This window comes from Patagioenas fasciata, chromosome 5, assembly GCF_037038585.1.
Source record: "Patagioenas fasciata isolate bPatFas1 chromosome 5, bPatFas1.hap1, whole genome shotgun sequence".
NCBI lineage: Eukaryota > Metazoa > Chordata > Aves > Columbiformes > Columbidae > Patagioenas > Patagioenas fasciata.
Window position 1 is genome coordinate 48152558 of NC_092524.1, and position 17458 is coordinate 48170015.

The window sequence follows — 17458 nt, forward strand, 5'->3', positions numbered from 1 at the left end:
GTCTGTCTCTCACTCTGGCTGCCATTGCAGGCAGGAAGAGATGCCAGTGTCCCTGTGACCTTTGTGCGTAGGCTCAGGGAGGGAGACACATTCTGGGAAGCAGCACCCCCAATTGCTATTATTCTGCTATGGACAGTGACAGCATCCTGCTACAGTGACAGCACTTTTAAGTTTGTGGACTAAGTCTACATGATACTAAAACTGCCATGTAATTTGTTGCCTTAATTGTATAATTATTTGAGCAGTGATAACTTTTAAGCATGTGTTCTCCCATATGTAATGACAAATGTTTTGTGTTTGGTGGGGTTTTTTTGTTTGTTTGGTGTGTGTGTGTGCTGGTGTTTGGTTGGTGGTTGTTTGTTTGGTTTTTTGTTGGTTTTGTGTGTGTGTTCCATTTTGGTTTGGTTTTGGTGTTTTGTTTCTGGTGGGTTTTTTTTACCTGTATGTGTACAAGTGACAAAACCCCTTTCTGTGCCACTGTGGTTGGCACAATTTGCATTGGAAGCCTGGGCAGTGAGACTAATGCTTGACTGGCATATGGAGACTGAACTACCTTTTTGTACCTGCCAGGGATATTCTTGTGAAGCAGGCTCAAGGCATATTGGCTAGGGAAGATAGCACTGGAGAAAAAATGCGTACCTGTAAGTAAACAATATCTCTATTCAGTATTGCCACAGAAGACTTTGAACACTGGTATTCTCATTAAAACACATTGTATCACTGAAATGAAAGGCTGAGTGAAATGAAGTTTCTGTCTCAAAGGAGGTTCCTCTAGCCCATATTTGGTTTTGTTGCTGCTGGTAAGATATATCTAACTATATATATATAGGTATAGATATAGATATATATCTATATATATAATTTCTTTTTCCTAATGGAAATCCCTCAAAAATTCAGAATCAAAATAATATGTAACATTCTGATATTCACTGAGCCAAATTATTTCATAGTAACTGTTGAGCTGACCCCAAATACTCTGGAGCCTGTTTAAGAAGAACTATATTTTCCTATCCAGTTCAGCTCCATGTGGTAGCTGTACTGTAGGGCCCTTGTGGCCCATTCTCCCATGGAGGCCAGAGTATTTGGTCAAGCTGCTTTGTGGCAAAACTAGTCATAGAATGTTTGAGTTGGAAGAGACCTTAGAGATGATCTAATTCTAACACCCTCTGCTAGGGGCAGGGATACCCTCCACTCAGTCAGGTTGTTCAAAGCCTCATCATCCAGCCTGGCCTTGAACACTTCCAGGGATGAGGCATCCACAACTTCTCTGAGCAACCTATTCCAGTGTCTCACCACTCTCACAGGAATTTCTTCCTAGTATCTAATCTAAATCTATCCTCTTTCAGTTGAAAACCATTACCTCTCATTCTATCAATACACTCCCTCATAAAAAGTCCCTCCTCATCTTTCCTGTAGGCCCTCTTTAAGTACTCTTCTCCAGGCTAAACGCCAACTCTCTCAGCCTGTCTTCATAGGGGAGGTGCTCCAGCTCCCTCATTGTCTTTGTGGCCCTTCTCTGGGGTCTGTCGAACAGGTCCATGTCCTTCTTCTGCTGGGGGCCCCAGAACTGAATGCAGTACTCCAGGCGAGGTCTCACCAGAGCAGAGTAGAGTCACCGCCCTTGACCTGCTGGCCACACTCCTTTTTGTGTGGCCCAGGATACGATTGACCTTTTGGGCTGAGAGTGCACATTGCATGGTCATATTCAGTTTTTCATCCACCAGTATCCCAGAGTCCTTCTCTGCAGGGCTGCTCTCAATTCCTTCATCCCTCAGCCTGTGTCCATGTTTGGGATTGCCATGATGCAGGTGCAGGACCTTGCACTTGGCCTGCTGAACATCATGAGGTTCCCACAGGCCCATTCCTCAAGTCTGTTGAGATCCCTCTGGTTGGCATCCCTTCCCTCTCGATATCAACCACACCACTCAGCTTGGTGTCATCTGCAACCTTGCTGAGGGTGCACTCGATCCCACTGCCCATGTCCCTGGCAAAGATGTTAAATAATACTGGTCACAATGTGGACTCCTGAGGAACAACTTGGGGAAGACTGACATTGGATCATGTGAAAGTATTTCCCTAGAGAGTGCAGACCAGACGTAAAAGTGGTGACCGCTGTTGAAAGTAAATGCAATGCCTGGAAAATACAGTTTCATGTTCTGATAAGTTCATTCAAAAGCTTTTCTGTTAAGTTCAGTGAAACTAAACATACCATTTTGGGTTGCAGTGGCTTGAAGTGCAACATCTCATTGCTAATTCTCCTTCAGGAAAATGGAATTCTCTGTTAGAAAGCTATCCCGATGGAAATGTTCACCCAGCCATGCTAAACAGATCTTTACCCTGAGATAAGTCTTTTGTACTTGCACAACCTTAGGTGGATTTGAAATACAATGAAATTGCTAAGTGGAGTGTTTATTTGCTAAGTCATTGACTGATGCAGTTTTCAATGTCTTGTGTAATAAGGTTCAAGACTTAAATGATCAGTGGGGCCATCCTAAAATAATTCCTCTCTGCCTTTCAGATGAAATCCTTAAGACACTTGACAGTAATCATTTCCTCATGTACTCATCACTGAACCAGGCTAGACAGATTTAGCTTGTGCTAGCTAGACAAATCTGAGATTTCAGGATGCATTTGGGAGGAGCAGAGCATTCTGTAACTGGTGAATGTCTATATAAGCTCAATACAGAACTGAATGTAATTGAAGTCAACTACTGCATGCTGGGAAATAAGCTTCTGTGATTGTTCTTTTTCTTCTTCTTTTTTTTTTTTTTTTAACTCTAAAAGAGCTGTCAAAACTTCATTAATTAGGAAGTTCACTTGTAAACTTACACTGTTCACATTTGTGATATGTAAGTTGTGTCAATATAAGGTTTAATCATCCTTTCTGTGCATTGAACACTATGGAAATCTTTAGCTACATGGTAATTTCCCCTTTCTCACCGTGCCTCACCCTCCCAGCCCCCAGCATGGAATCATATAAAATAAAACTGGAATGGACATTGAGAGGTTATTTAGTCCTTTTGACTTCTACTGTCCCAAGGCAAAATCAATGACATCTATGTTAGTCTTGACAGTGATTTCTTTAACCTGTAATTAAAGGTCTCCAGTGATGGTCGCTTCTCAGACAATCTCTTCCAGTGCTTCACTGTTCTTAAATTAAAAAGCTTCTCTTAACATTAATTCAGACACTTCCTTGCTGTAATTTTTGCCTATTATTTCTTGTCCTTTTCAGCATAGATACAAAGAATGGATCGTTTCTTTCTGCTTTGTAGAAGCCTTTTTATATTTGAACACCGTTATAATGTCTCCTTGCAGTTTTATTTTCTTTATGTTAAAAAGAAGCAATACTTTCAATCTTTCTTCTATTTTCTAGACATGTGGTTATTCTTCTTTCTCTCCTTGAGACCCTTTCCAATAGTCACACTCCTTTCTTGAAGTGCAGTTCTCCAAATGGACATGATCTCCAGCAGACTACAGCACTGCCACCTCCGATGTCTCCATACATTCCAGGATGCTTCATTCAGTCTACTCAATGAAAGATTTTCTGTATATAGTTATGAAGTGTTTCTGCCATCATTTTCTTTTCCCCTGTGCTATACAAGCTCAGAGTAGAACACAGAATTTCCTCATTATTATTTCTTCTTGAATATTTGTAAAATATTGACATATCTCTGCCCTTTCTTATATCCAGAGACATGTCCAAGGTACAAGTAGCTTTCTAGGGCTAGCATGAGGTATGCCTGTGTCTGTGGCACAGGTAAGGACCATCACAGCTGGCTGTCTTGGCTCCTCTGTCCTGGAGCTTTTATTCTTCTGTTACTAGACTAAATGGTGCTTGAGTAGAGCATGAAGGAGGAGGAAAGTTCAAATTTGTGCACCTGAATGCACAGTGAAATGCCTTAAACTCTTTGCCATGACACAGGTGAACTCTACTACTGTCACATATCAGTCAGTTATCTAAATATTAAAAAAGATCAGCTAGATTTCAGGAATAGACTGAGATATCTAAGTCTGATTTCTAAGAGCATTTCTTTTACCTTTAGCAGTAAAGTTGGAATTGAAATGAGCACTTCTGCAAAACCAATTCCATTACCTCAAGTTATCCACCATAATATGAGGAACATATTTTTGAACATATTTGGAGTTTGATGGCTTTCTCACCATTGTTTAGAAGTTCCAAGGAAAGGTGATATTTCAAGAAATGCAGAAACTATACCTTGTGTCCTTTGACCCTTTTCTTCACTCATTCCAGAACGTGAAGTCTCTGCAACGAGAAGATGACTTGACACTTCCAGCACAAAAGAGTGCTCATCCTTAAATCATAGTCTATGCTGCAACCAATTCTACTTTATCTTACTGCTGCCTAAGCTGTGCCATTTTGGTAGATGAGGAAAAGACTTTAGTCTTTGAGGCTCATCTGGAATGCTTCATCAGCATTTCTCTTGCAACTATGAAGGCTTCTTTCACCTGTGTACACTGTCATGTCCTTTTCTCTAAATTAAGATAATATGTAATTTCTAATGTTCCAATCATGTTTGTCTCAATATGCAATTGTGGAGTCTGCCATTCCCTTTGAAATAAAGATTTTATTCAACAGTAGACCAAATGAATTAGCAGTCAGTGTAGCCCTCTATGGAGGATGCAGAAATCCACCCACATAATAAAATAATTTCTGTCCTTATTAGTACCTATTAAAAAGGAAGTAGGTCATTTCACAACCCTACTTTTCTATAGTTTGAATGCTGCAATGCAACACCAAGCATAAGGATGGTCTTACAGTGTTTTAGATTTTATTCACTTGGCAGTCTTCATAGTTAACTCAAGAAGCAGCAGTCTCAGTATATGCAAAAATGTATTGTACAGTTCTAGACATCTATTAGAAATTCAATAAATAGCTATAAAGCAACTTTTTCCCCCCTAAAGTTTTTCTTCTTCCTTCATTACATGTTTGGAATCACTCTTATTCATGCAATATTTGGTTAGTCGTAGGGCAGAAATAATCTTAGATTTTATTCCAAAAAAGCATAGATAGAAATCTTTAGTCTTTATCTTAGTATATTCCAAGGTGAAAGATAAGGCAGCAAGATGAACCTTGGTCTGCCTTGATCTGTTCAAGCTTGCTCTGGGATACCCTGTGCATGATTTGGGTTGGTATTAACTCTGCAGTAACTGTGAACACACTCAGATGCCCTGAATTCTCATGAAAAGCAGAAGCTAATTATTTGGCTTAAAGGACAGTTGTGGCCACAATGAAGTACTGGGTCCTCTGTCTTCATTATCTGTTAAGGAAATGTCATTTTTCAGGATAAGCCTCTTTCTAAATAATTATTTTTACTGTATTCTCACTAGACCAGTTGAAGAAATTCTACCTTGCCTTTTTCAGCCCTTTTTACTGTCACCTTGAATCCTTTTTCTTTCTCTATATTCTACTTCGGGGAGTGCTTCTCTGTATCTTCCTATAATTCTTCTAAAATGAAATCAATCTCTTTTCTCTTATGGAGTTTTCTACAAAATTGAAGTTATTCAGAACCTAGGTGGAAAAAACTTTGTAGGGAAACTTGAAATAGATCTGCTTCATTGTTTAAGTGTTCTACTCACCATATGCCTATTTTTAGCTGGGTAAACACACGTTCTTTGTTACATTCAGATGAAATGTAGGATAGTATTACTTTAGCCAACATAGCACAAATCATATTTGAATATTATTTGTTTGGTTTCAGTTACTTGTTGTTAATGTTCAATGTATTGTTTTTAATGACAGATAAATTAACTCCTTCAGTGTGGTAAATGGTGATTATGTTTATGTAAATACCCGAATACAGTTGTAATCCCAGTGAACCATCAAAGATGTTTAGACCAGGTATGCACAGTCCACATACAGTTCTTTAAATAAGCATAGCAGCTTTAGTTACCTGTCACTGAAGCCTTGGATTGCTGCACTTATAGTCTGTCCCAGACACAAAGCAAAGCGTTGTGTAGCTGGTGTGTTTGTTTCTACATGCCGGTAGGGGCAGACTAGAAACACACAGTTCTGCTAAACCAGCTTATAAACTGTCATTTATTAAGCTGCATGAACCTGTCTTGGTTGAGCAGGTGCCTTTTAGGAAGTGTTAGAAAGGCTCTAGGCTGAGTGTCTGGCATTACCTGTCCTGAGAAGTGATGTGGGAAGCTGACGAAAAGCAACCAATGAAACACAGGGTACAGTAGGTGAACTTGCCTGAACTTCTTGGGTGCTTTTCCCAGTTTGCTAAACTTACACAGTGTTCAGGTTAATGGCCTTTTTCATGATAGTTCATGATGGTCATCTCTAATTTGCGAGGCTCTCAATGGCTTCCCACCCCAACCACCCACCCTTTGGAGCATGCCTGTGACTAGCCTTCACAAAAAGTCATGTTTCTTACTTAATAGCACCAACTTGGAGAGGAATCTTTATATTGGCCACTGGCCAAGTCTAGCACATGATTTTTTTCTCACTTTTGTTGTTCCCTCTCTATCTGCATCTTTACTTGATTGCAGAGAGATGCTTTCCATCATTGTGAAAAGCCATCTGATTAGAGCTCTCATTAACCCATGAGTGAAGCTTCTTTTAAGTTTAGCTGCATTACTTGAATGCTTCAGAACTGCAAAGTTGCCATTTTTAAGAAACATCCAAACTAGATTGCTGATTTAGTTTAGCTCAGTTTAAAACGAACTCTTATTTCTCAGCAGATTTAAAGGAAACCTAACTTACTGTATATCTTTTTATCCCTCCAAATGTCTCAGATGCCATGGAATTCTCTCTGCTGATTACCAGTGGCTGTGTGTATCTGGACTATCCCATCCCTGACCATGTATTTATACTGGTCTGGTTCATTAAGCAAAGGCAGATTGAACAGTCAAAATATTCCTCTGTTAAAGTGTATTCAGAAGCAGTCCTCATGGAAAAGCAAAATACACTTCTGTCATTTTTCTAGTTTCATTTTTGGGATATAAAGTGATATTAAGATTAGAAGCTGTCACCAGGTCAGAAGCATAAAAGTTACTTTTCAAATGCTCTGTGCATAGCTTTTGCTAGTCATTTTATCCTCCTTTCTCTTTGGTACCATCTTTTCAGGGGTGGTTATAAAATAGATGTGTATGTTCCTCTCCAGGAATAATTTCCTTGACTCTCTTAGGCACCTTGACCCTCTCTGATACAGATATCAGACACAGAATAAAATCAAACTGGTGTCTGTTTAAACAGGCAAGATTGCTTTGTTCAGAAAGCCATCTGATAAAAATGGACAAAATCCTGGCCACTGCTTTCATTGCTGTGCTTGTTTGTTGTTATGGAAACCATGTCCTAGAGCAGTTCTAGAAGGCTGTGGCCTAGTGAGGAACAGCTGAGTCAATCTTGGCCTCATTTGGAGTTGAAGAGCTGCAGGTTTCAAACAGTATTTTGATAGATCCTGAAAAGCACTCAAGTTCAGAGATTACTGGTAAAATCAGAATACAAGGTAGGAAATGTTATGCAAATGATAAGTTATACTGCTGTCAGACAGCGTTCTCGGTGAAAATGCTCCTTCTCTGGCTTGCAGCGTGTGACTCCCTAAGAAACTAGTTCTTGAAGCTCATATATTTAGAACTATAGAATCCAGTTACTCATCCTAGGCTTTTTACTTTCTCTCCTTTTTAATTGTAGGCTGCAAGGCAGGATCACAAATATATGATAAAGGCTCAGTGAAAGCACTAGTGGCAAGTCAGACTGGAACTGACACAAACATCTTCTTTACCAGGCAGTTTTAACATTTGGGAAGGATGTGTTTCATCTATGCTGGAAAACTGCACTGAAGCATCTGTTGATTTCATTAAAACACAAAGATTCATAGGTTATGAGGCCAGAAAGAGCCATTATGATAATCCAGACTGATTTGCTATATAATTAATTCCTGTCTCACTATGTCTTTTAGAGAAAACAAGATCCTATTTTAATTTCAAGTTTGCCAGTAGCAGAGAACACACCATAACCTGTAGCAAATTACCCTCATGTAAAAATAAGTAATAATATTTTAAAATGTGAATTTCTCTAACTTCAATTTCTCGCCTTCGGATCCCATTATTCCTTTGTCACATGGATTGAAGAGCCCTCTATTGCCAAATTCCATTTTCTGCTCAGGTACTCATAGATTGTAATCAAACCACCCTTTAACCTCTACCTATTAAACAGATGAATTTGAATGTTTTTCTCTACGGGACATGCATTCTAGTCCCTTAATTACCTTCCCTTTTCTCATTCTTGAACCTTTGGTTTAACAGTTGAACTGTGGATATCAGAAGCTATAAGCCAGTGTTTGTGCTCAAGCCAGAGATGCTGCTGTCTCTCTATTTGTGCTTAGGATTGACCAGGTTTTACACCCAAGGATTATTTTTATCCTTTTGTTTATAGTTCTGTGAGTTCTGGTGTACCTGATTATATATCAAGATCTTGATGTCCAAATATGGCTGTCAATACCTCAAGCCCCCTGTGCGAACAAGCTTGCACTTTCTCCTTCAACACAGGTGTTTTTTAAATTTCTCAAGCTAGGTTCTGGGTTTGGAGTTTTTGTAAAAGAGAATAATGTAGAACAACAAACATTTCAATAACAGAGATTCAGATTGTAACTCTTGTATCTATTAAACACCCTTTCTCCTTGCTTCCCCAAATCTTCCTGTGTTCTTGGTTTGTTGGTCCTTTATTCCAAACTTGCTCTCAGATCCACCATTGTTAGTGACTTTCTGGTTTGCAACTAACTCCGTGTAATTTTCTCTAGATCCTTTGAAAGTCTTCTGTCTCAAGGATTCTTCAGCTGTGGTCCTGAAATTACTACTGAAATACAAGGCAGCCTGTAACAAATCCTAAATAAACCTACTTGTGTTTTCCCAGAAGAAATGGGAATTGTTACTCAAGTTATCAAATATGTGAAAAGGGGAGGTATAACCTCTGTGTGGCTCAGCTGAGAGCTGGAAGCTACTTCTGTGTATGCAGGTGTATTCTTTCTGCCGATAACCTGCATGGGTTGCTGAAAGCAGGTCATAGAGTCAAAGCTACATACAACCAAGCACCAGCCATTGATCGTATGTAGAGTATTCTGCTACTTTTCTGCTTCTCTGGAGCGTCTGGGTCAAGATTTTTATGATACAGTTTAGACAACAGCTGGTTTGGGCAACTGCTAGTTGTATCCTATAAGGGCAGTTCTATGTTAGGATCACTGAAGACCCAGTTTATGCAGGCCTGGCATTTTCTTGCCCACCAAAGCAACTCCACACTGGGGTGCAACTAAAAATGCAGAGTTGCACCAAAGTTGTACTGACCAGAGTCCCATATGTAAGTTCTGTTAGAAAGACTCTGCCCACAGGAACAAATTTACAATTATAGAATCAAAGAGTCATTCAGGTTGGAAAAGGCCTTTAAGATCACCCAGTCAAACCAGAAACCTAACATTGCCAAGTCCACCAGTAAACCATGTCCCTAAGTGCCACATGTACACATCTTTTAAATACCTCCAGAAATGGTGACTCAACCAGTGCCCTGGGCAGACTGTTCCAATGCTTGACAACCTTTTTGGTGAATATTTTTTTCCTAATATCTGATCTAAACTGCCCCTGGTATAACTTGAGGCCATTTCCTCTTGCCCTGCTGCTTGATATTTGGGAGAGGAGACTGACACTCACCTTGCTACCACCTTTTTCACAGGCTATCCCTGTAGTGGGACACAGTAGACTGTGCTCAACCTACTATATACATAGATTCATTAAGAACATGAGAAAAGCCTGAAAAACAGTTAATCTATTTACCCCATATTCTGCCTCCAAAAGTGGTAATTGCAAGTGCTGTGTAGAGGGAATGTGAGCATGGCAACTGTCAGTGGTACATTGCCCTTATACTCCCACAGATTCCACTAGTATTGGATTAGGGTTGTTAGGCCTCTCCCTTCCTTTTCCCTTTAATATAAATTTGTGGACCTGCTGTCCATTTGGCAGCAAATTCTAGAAGTTCACTACCCTCTGTGTAAATAAGTACTTGTAAAAATCTATTTTAAACTGATATCCTCTAAGTTTCAGTGAGTGCCCCTGGTTCTATTATTGCTGGATTTGGCAAAGAGCAGTTCTACATTCACCTTCTCCACCATCTACTGTAAACTTCAATCATATTCTTTCTCAGTCCTCTCCAAACAGAAGAGCCCTGGCCTTTTCAAGCTATTCTCATAAAGCCTTCTGCTCCACCCTTTTAATTGTTCAGTTTACTTTCCTCTATACCTTTGGCTCCTCTGTTTCCTGTAGCTGCAGAGGTGGGACTGCATGCAGTGCTCAGAAGCAGCGTTTGTGGAAAGCACTGGAATTGCTGCAGACACGAAGTATGTGCAGAAGTCCTGGGCAGTCTGGATAGCTGCACAGAGACACATGCTTGGAGAACACGTTCATCTCACGCTCCTTACGTGGGCCTTTTCTGGATGCTAATGTAGCTGTGGCTCAGCTCTGCTGAGATCCATCCACCTCACTGTCTGTCTGGCAAGAGGGGGAGGCTGCAATGCACAGCCCTGCTGAGTCACTGGAAGGAGGTGTATGGTCTGTCTAGTGAGAGCATTTGACATGGTTAATCCGTAGAATGAATCTACTACAGTCCTACAAATTGAAAATATATTTTATTCCTGTTGCAGATATTAATAGACTTGACGTTTTTGAAGTCTGCGTGAGGGCAGAGTGCTTTACTGGGAATTGGAGCAAAGCAAGCTGTAGTGGGTCAATACTGTCCTCTGCTGGGAGGAACTACAGCTTTGTGCCATGGCTCTAAATGGGAATTAACAGTTGGATTATCTTTCACTCTGATGTAGGGTGTTTTCCATTTGCAACAGGAAGATCTGATGATGTGCTGGCTGCACTGGGGAAATTCTCCTTTAATGCTTAGCAAAACCTGGAAATTCTTTGCTTGCTACAAATGTGTTGAATTGTGGTTTCATTTATTTTTCGTCCTGAGGTCACCTACTTTAGAAGCTTATCCCTCATTCTCTTCATCATTTGCCTTTTAATATTTACTTCAGATTGACTTCTATGACTTTCCTGTCCTATTTGTAGAATTAGCAATGCATATCTCCTTTCCATTCTCTTTTCACAGCGAATTGCTGGCAAATCATCCGGCAAGCATTTTGAAAGCAGAAATCAAATTTGTGTGTGTGTGTATGTTATATGGAAAAGACACAAAGTGTTTAAAAATGATAACTCAGAAGAAATCGGTGTCTTCAGTAGTGTCACAGAACATGAATTCAATCAAAATAGTGCTAGTTGCAGAAATGCTTTTGCTGGCTGTATGTGTCAATTCTGGGTTCAGGAAGTGAAGAAGGTGGTTGAGAAAAGGTACAGGTTATAAGTTTTTCAACTCTGTACCTTCTCCAGTCCCTGCCTCTGTGAGGACGTAATTGGGCAGAGAAGAGTCTCTTTGCAAGGAATTAATTCTGTACCTGTGAGAAAGACAAGGGCAGGAAGTCTGGACTCCTGAGCAAGCCAGACATGCTCAGGTGTGCTCACTTGTTTGGGACTCTTCTCTTGGCTAATTTCTATCCATGTAGTGCCATTTGGAGTCCAGAGTTCTGGTCCTTAACCTGGCGAGGGTAAGAGCCCAGACACTGAATATGTACAGGCTTTTGTGTGTTAACACAGAGAGCTTAAGTTTTTTGAAGCAAGAGTAAGCTATGCAGTTATCTCCATAGCCAGTTTGTGTCTGTACTGTTCAAAGATTTGGTGATCTGAGAAATTTTAAGTCTTGGTTGTGGTTTTGTGGTTTTTTTGCTTTTCAGATTTTTTTTTTTTTTCTTAATTTTTTTTAACTCTTTAGAGGCTACAGGGCAATCACCAAGTGTTCACAGCAATTTCCTTACATTGTTTTTGCACCTCCCTCCTACTAGTTAAGTGGGCTTATAGGAATAAAAGAGAAATGACAGTGGCAGTACAGAGTTCCCTGCTGTGGCAAGCAGAGATGGACATGGAGGTTACACTTTGTTATGTATTTTGTATGAGATTCATGCAAATACAACAGCATGATACCGGACACACACTGTATTTTATGTGCAAAAGCTTTTACAGCAGAGTGGGCCTGTGGTAGATTTAATTGTTCTCACTGTCCTTCAGTTAGATGTTCTCTTCTGCCTGCTTTATCTGATCTATAGTTAGTTATTGCAAAGTACCCGTTGCTGTCATTTCTACACACAGTCTTGGTTCTGCTCTCTCCCTCTGTAATCATGTCAGACTGTTGCATAGTCTTCGTTCTGCTCTCCACTGCCTTTTGGGAGAAGTTTATCTCCCATGACTGAAAGTAATTGGGGTATTTGTACTGTATGCAGGATTGATGTATGATATTTTTTCTTGTGTCTGGCAGGTTGTTTATAAGAATAATGACATTCGTCTGGAACTGTCTCGCTTGGCACGGATTGGTGATACTAAGATGAAGATCTATGGGGAAGTTAAATTTGTATGTGAGAATGTGGCTACACTGGATCCCATCAGCTTCGAGACACCTGAAGCTTATATTAGTCTGCCTAAATGGAATACCAAAAGGATGGGCTCCATCTCATTTGATTTCCGAACCACTGAGCCCAATGGACTGATCCTTTTCACTCACGGCAAACCTCAAGAGAGGAAAGATGTCAGGAGCCAGAAAAATACAAAGGTAGACTTCTTTGCAGTTGAGCTTCTAGATGGGAACCTCTACTTGCTGCTGGACATGGGCTCTGGCACCATTAAAGTCAAGGCCACTCAGAAGAAAGCCAATGATGGAGAGTGGTATCATGTGGACATTCAACGAGATGGAAGATCAGGTAGAGTGACGACTTTCTCTTGAGTAGATTCATCATTCAGTTATAGAACTGGGGCTGTGTATTGGTTCTCAGAACCTTCAAAACCTGCTATATATGAGTCACCTTTTTAGAAAAACTTAGTGTTACTCCAGTGATATTTATCCAGCAAAGCAAAGGTATAAAAGGCTATATGTTTTCATTAAATGTGTTTAGTGTGAACTTCTGAAAACACATTGCAGAGACACTCTATTAACATTTTATTCACAATCTTCAGGTATTTGGACGTATCTTTGCAATTGCATACATAATTATAGGGATAACTTTTTAGGCCATGCTATAATGTTTAAGATCTTTCAGAACCATTATTATTTCATTCTTGATTTGAGAAATTCTCACTGATCTACTTTGGGCTTCTGTTCAAGAAGGAATTTAGTAGAAACGGAATGAGGACTTATTGTTGTGACCTAATATTATTGTTTTCTCTTGGGTCTTGTGTCTTTATAAAGAACAGGGGTTTTGGATCTCGTCATGAGGAAAAGAAAATTAATTGGTACAACCAGTGACAAAATTATGGTGACAAATCAATATTTTCATCCTTTTCTGTTTCCTTTAGCATCTTGCAGTTTTCAGTTTGATTTTTTTTACTCTCACTTGGATGCCAAATTCTAGTCTAAATATCTGAGTAAGCATTCAGTGAATGTTCTTTTGTCCTTGCAGCTTCTCATTTTCAAAAATATTTTAGTTTATTTCTAATAATATATTTACCACACAATTACCAAGAGGTATTTTGTTTGTTTTATGAGTATGTTGTACATACTCATTATGTACTCTGATATTGTGGAAGGAAGAATAATAATCAAATACTGTAGCTTCATCTTGAGAATATGTGAACAATTATACTTGAATTCTTACTGAGCTGTTGGGATCTCAAAGCCTGACCATGTGTCCTTTCAAAGGGAATTTTGCTTACATTTGCAAGTGGATTTGGGATTTGTCTGATGATCTCCAGATGATAGCATTAGGTCCCTAATGTTATGTTTCCAGTTGCTGAATGCCCTTGGTAGAGAGAATGCAGTGCTAGAATTTGCTTCCCTTGAGTTTTCAAAAGAGCTGACTTTTAGATACCACACAAAGCCTAGCTGTTTGAACAGGCCTTTGCCTGAAGCTAGTTTTTTTTTTGAGTAAGGACATTCTTTCTGTCTGGCATGGTGCTCTACTAGGGCTTAATATGTGTGGTTATATATTGCTATCTCCTAAAGACATCGATTTTGTAACATTTGATAAAGGAAGCCATAAATAAATAAATGGAGCTTTGATTTCTTTAGAATTTCTAAAATTTAATTAACTTCCAAGGATAAACTCAATTAGTTGCATTCAGTGCTGCCTTCAGTTTTGCTCGCTCACTTGAGGACTGTCTGGTACCTGGAGAAGCAACTGCAGAAGGAGGAGAAACACAAATGGCACTAAGCTCTTTGCTAAGAAAGTTTGTTAAAACCCAGAAAGACGGGGACATGTTCATATGAACTTGAAGGGTGTGACAGATGGCATTGCTGCTTGGTAGATGGGACTGTAGGGCTGACTTGTTTGTTGCTCGGCAGGGAGGTGGATGATGTCCCATACACTGATTAGAGATAACAGATTTTGAATTAAAAGTATTTTGCTCAACAAGAATGAACAGTTTTGTACATTTTTGTGTTCCTCTGTCTTTCCGTCTTTCTTTCATTTTCTGCTGATGACATGTACTGGGTTAATGGTCCTATTGACTGATGTCTCTCCAGATAACCAGGATTCTGGCATTGATTTCTTCACAATGCACCTTTAGGAAGCATAAACCAATCTTCTCCGGTGGTATTTCGGTAGGTGTGAGAAGAAAGTTCAGGATTCCTTCTTGTTTAGTCCTTGGCTTTTCTCCCACATGCAAACCAGAGAATGGATACACCTTGAGGACTTCTTTTTTTTTTTTAATGTAGATATCTGTCACCTTGAAACTAAACTGAAATAATGAATCTACTTAATGCAGACCACAAAATAGCCTTTTGAGTTCAATGAGCTACTGATCTAAAGGTTCTAATTCCTATTACTAGAGCAGTCAAGCCTTCATTAGGTTTCATCTGTCCCCTTCTTCTTCCCAAAATTCAGCTGAAAATTCAGGCTCCGCTGAGCTTAGTAAAACAGCCTAAAAATCCAGATATTCACTATGGCAAGGTACTAAGGTGGGAGTGCAAATGGTGGTGGGAAGCATGGCAGTCATGCTCAAATAACCTCTGGCGCCTCTTGTCCCCTTAGGGTTTGTGTCTGCTTTGGTCTGTGTTGGCTGCCAGAGCAACAAAAGCTGTTTGTCTCTGTGCTCTGACACAAACTGACAGTATGGACGTGGACGCCTACTGTCCTGTAACCTTTGTGTCCTTAGGTAAAGCCCTTACAAAGTGTCCACAAAACCTGTCACAGTTTCTAGCTGAGGAACACTGAGAACATTACACAAGAAAATGTTTTCAGGTGATCATCGGCTACAAAGCACACATGCTGTCCCACCCACTCAGACACTAAAAAAATCTTACCAGAAGGTTTGGTCTGCGTTTGCATCACTGCCTTTTGTATTCCAGCTCTGCCCTCAGTAACAGGGGATTTTTGGTCTGTTCTTTAGCCCTGCATGAAGTACCTAAAGGAGATGCTTAGATGTTTCTCAAGATGGAAGTTGGTATACCTAAACATCATTGCAAACATGGAATTTTGGGGGAAAACAAACAAACAAAACAACAAAACCCAAAAAACAAACACCAACCTCATGTGGCTGCTCCTTCGTTGGGATAATTCAGAACTTCCTCATCTCAGCAGCTTGCTTTTAAAATGCTGCACGTCTGAGCTAGTACCATTTCCTTACAGGAATAGTTGCAGGGTACAAAACATGAGCAGAAAGCTTATGCTGCTGTCTAGCCTATTTCCTTGTGTTGTTTCATGCTCTTTCTTCAGGTTTATACTCCTTGGTATCCAGTATTTCTTCTCTTTTGTGGAGTTTCTTCAACTTTGTGGCTTTTGCAGGTGATGTTTGTTTTCTCCGTAGTAACAGCTGCCTGGAGCTCAGCCCTCCAGTATTTTGTGTTTTTTTCTAGTCTTTTGAGCAATATGTAGTCCACATACTGCTTTTGAGGAGTAGAAGTGGAGATGCTGGAAGGGAGACTGTGATCCTGTGGCTCCATGACACGCTGCCTTTTACAACTGTAGGTGTGCTGTCACATTTTCTCTTTTTTTTTTTTTTTTTACTTTGTAAAAGGGAAAACATCTGCAGTGCTGCAGCTTGTTTTTACAAAATGATTCATCAAATAACCCTGGTTCTCTTTGAGCCTTTAATTTGTAATGCCTCTTGCTTTTGGCACTCTGCTGCCTCTGACATTATTCCTAAATCACTACTGAACAGCGCACACATGAAATACCTTGTCTCTGTGTTATACGTTCTGTTCTCTAAGAAGACACCTATTACAGCTGAAGAAAGAGCATGTGTACATGGCTGCACTTTCTCACAGAGACACAAAATAGAGTCAACTCTATTAACTAAACTATTCCACCTTATCATAGGGATGTATGATAAAAATGCAGTGATGTGGAATTAATCTTAAAGCTTGGGTAGTTGTCACAGAGGACAGACTATCTTAATGACATGGCAATTGGATGCAATGATTATAGGTAGGGACAGTGAAGTGCTGATTTTTAGCTGAGCATCTGGTGGGTAGATGTCCGCATCATGAAAGCTGCTGAATGTTCTTCTGAAGAGTCACTTTCCTTCTCTGCACCCGTTTCATGTGTTCTGATTCTATGTCTGTATTATATGTTCTGATTATTTTATGTACTCAGATAATTTCTTGAAATATATAGGGATGGTCTCAGTTCAGTATGCCTACGTCTTGCTTGGAGTATGTGGAAGCTGCCACAGTTTTAATAACAACTGCTATTCAGAGATAACCCGTATCTTTTTCTCAGTTTTCCTATTTGTAAAATGGAAGTCCTAATACTTAACTCTCTTTGTAGTACCATACAATAATTCTTTTACAAGAGACCTCTGGAGTTTTCTAGTCTAAATTCTGCTGAAATTCATATTTTCTTCAGGGCTGTGTTCAGTTTTGTTTTGAATAGCTTCAAAGATGGTGATTCCACAACCTTTCTGAGTTTCCTGTTCCTATGTTTGACCACATTCTCACCTTTATGGTGAGAAATGTTCCTTTCTACAGAGTTGGCATTTCGCTTGCTGCAACTGTGATCACTGTCTCTGGTTGCTGCGAGTGCACACTGCTGACTCATGTTCAGATTGTTGTCTACCATATCACCAGGTCCTTTTCTGCAGAGTTACTTCTTAGTCTGGTTGGTCTGCAGTCTGTACTTACACATGAGGTTATTCTATTGGTCCTTTGCTTCACCTTGTAAAAGTTTCTTTGAATGACAACGCTGTCCTTCTTCCAATGCATCAGCCATTCTCCTTAATTTGATGTCATCTACAAACCTGATGAGGGGCTATTTAGTCCCATCATCCAAGTACAGCTTTGGAGGTACTGATGAAGTGTGTTTTCTGTAAAAGCTATGTAGTGTGAATTAATTCTCTTAAATTTCTCTTTTTCCTCTTTAGTCCTGATACCATCAAACTCCTATATGTTCTCAGTAAGTCTTTGGTTTGCTGGATGAAT

General features: G+C 39.8%; 1 protein-coding gene across 40 annotated transcripts in view; it reads left to right on the top strand.

Annotated features, from left to right (window-relative positions):
* Nucleotides 1-17458, top strand: part of NRXN3 (neurexin 3) — a 1036700-nt gene that overhangs the window by 311528 nt on the left and 707714 nt on the right. For all 40 annotated transcript variants that reach the window (XR_011739408.1, XR_011739409.1, XM_071809509.1 and 37 more), the window contains one exon: nt 12368-12806. Coding sequence is in view for 38 of the 40 variants with exons in the window: in XM_071809509.1 (XP_071665610.1) it covers nt 12368-12806 (439 nt within the window). In the remaining 2 variants the exon portion in view is untranslated. The remainder of the gene's footprint in view (nt 1-12367; nt 12807-17458) is intronic.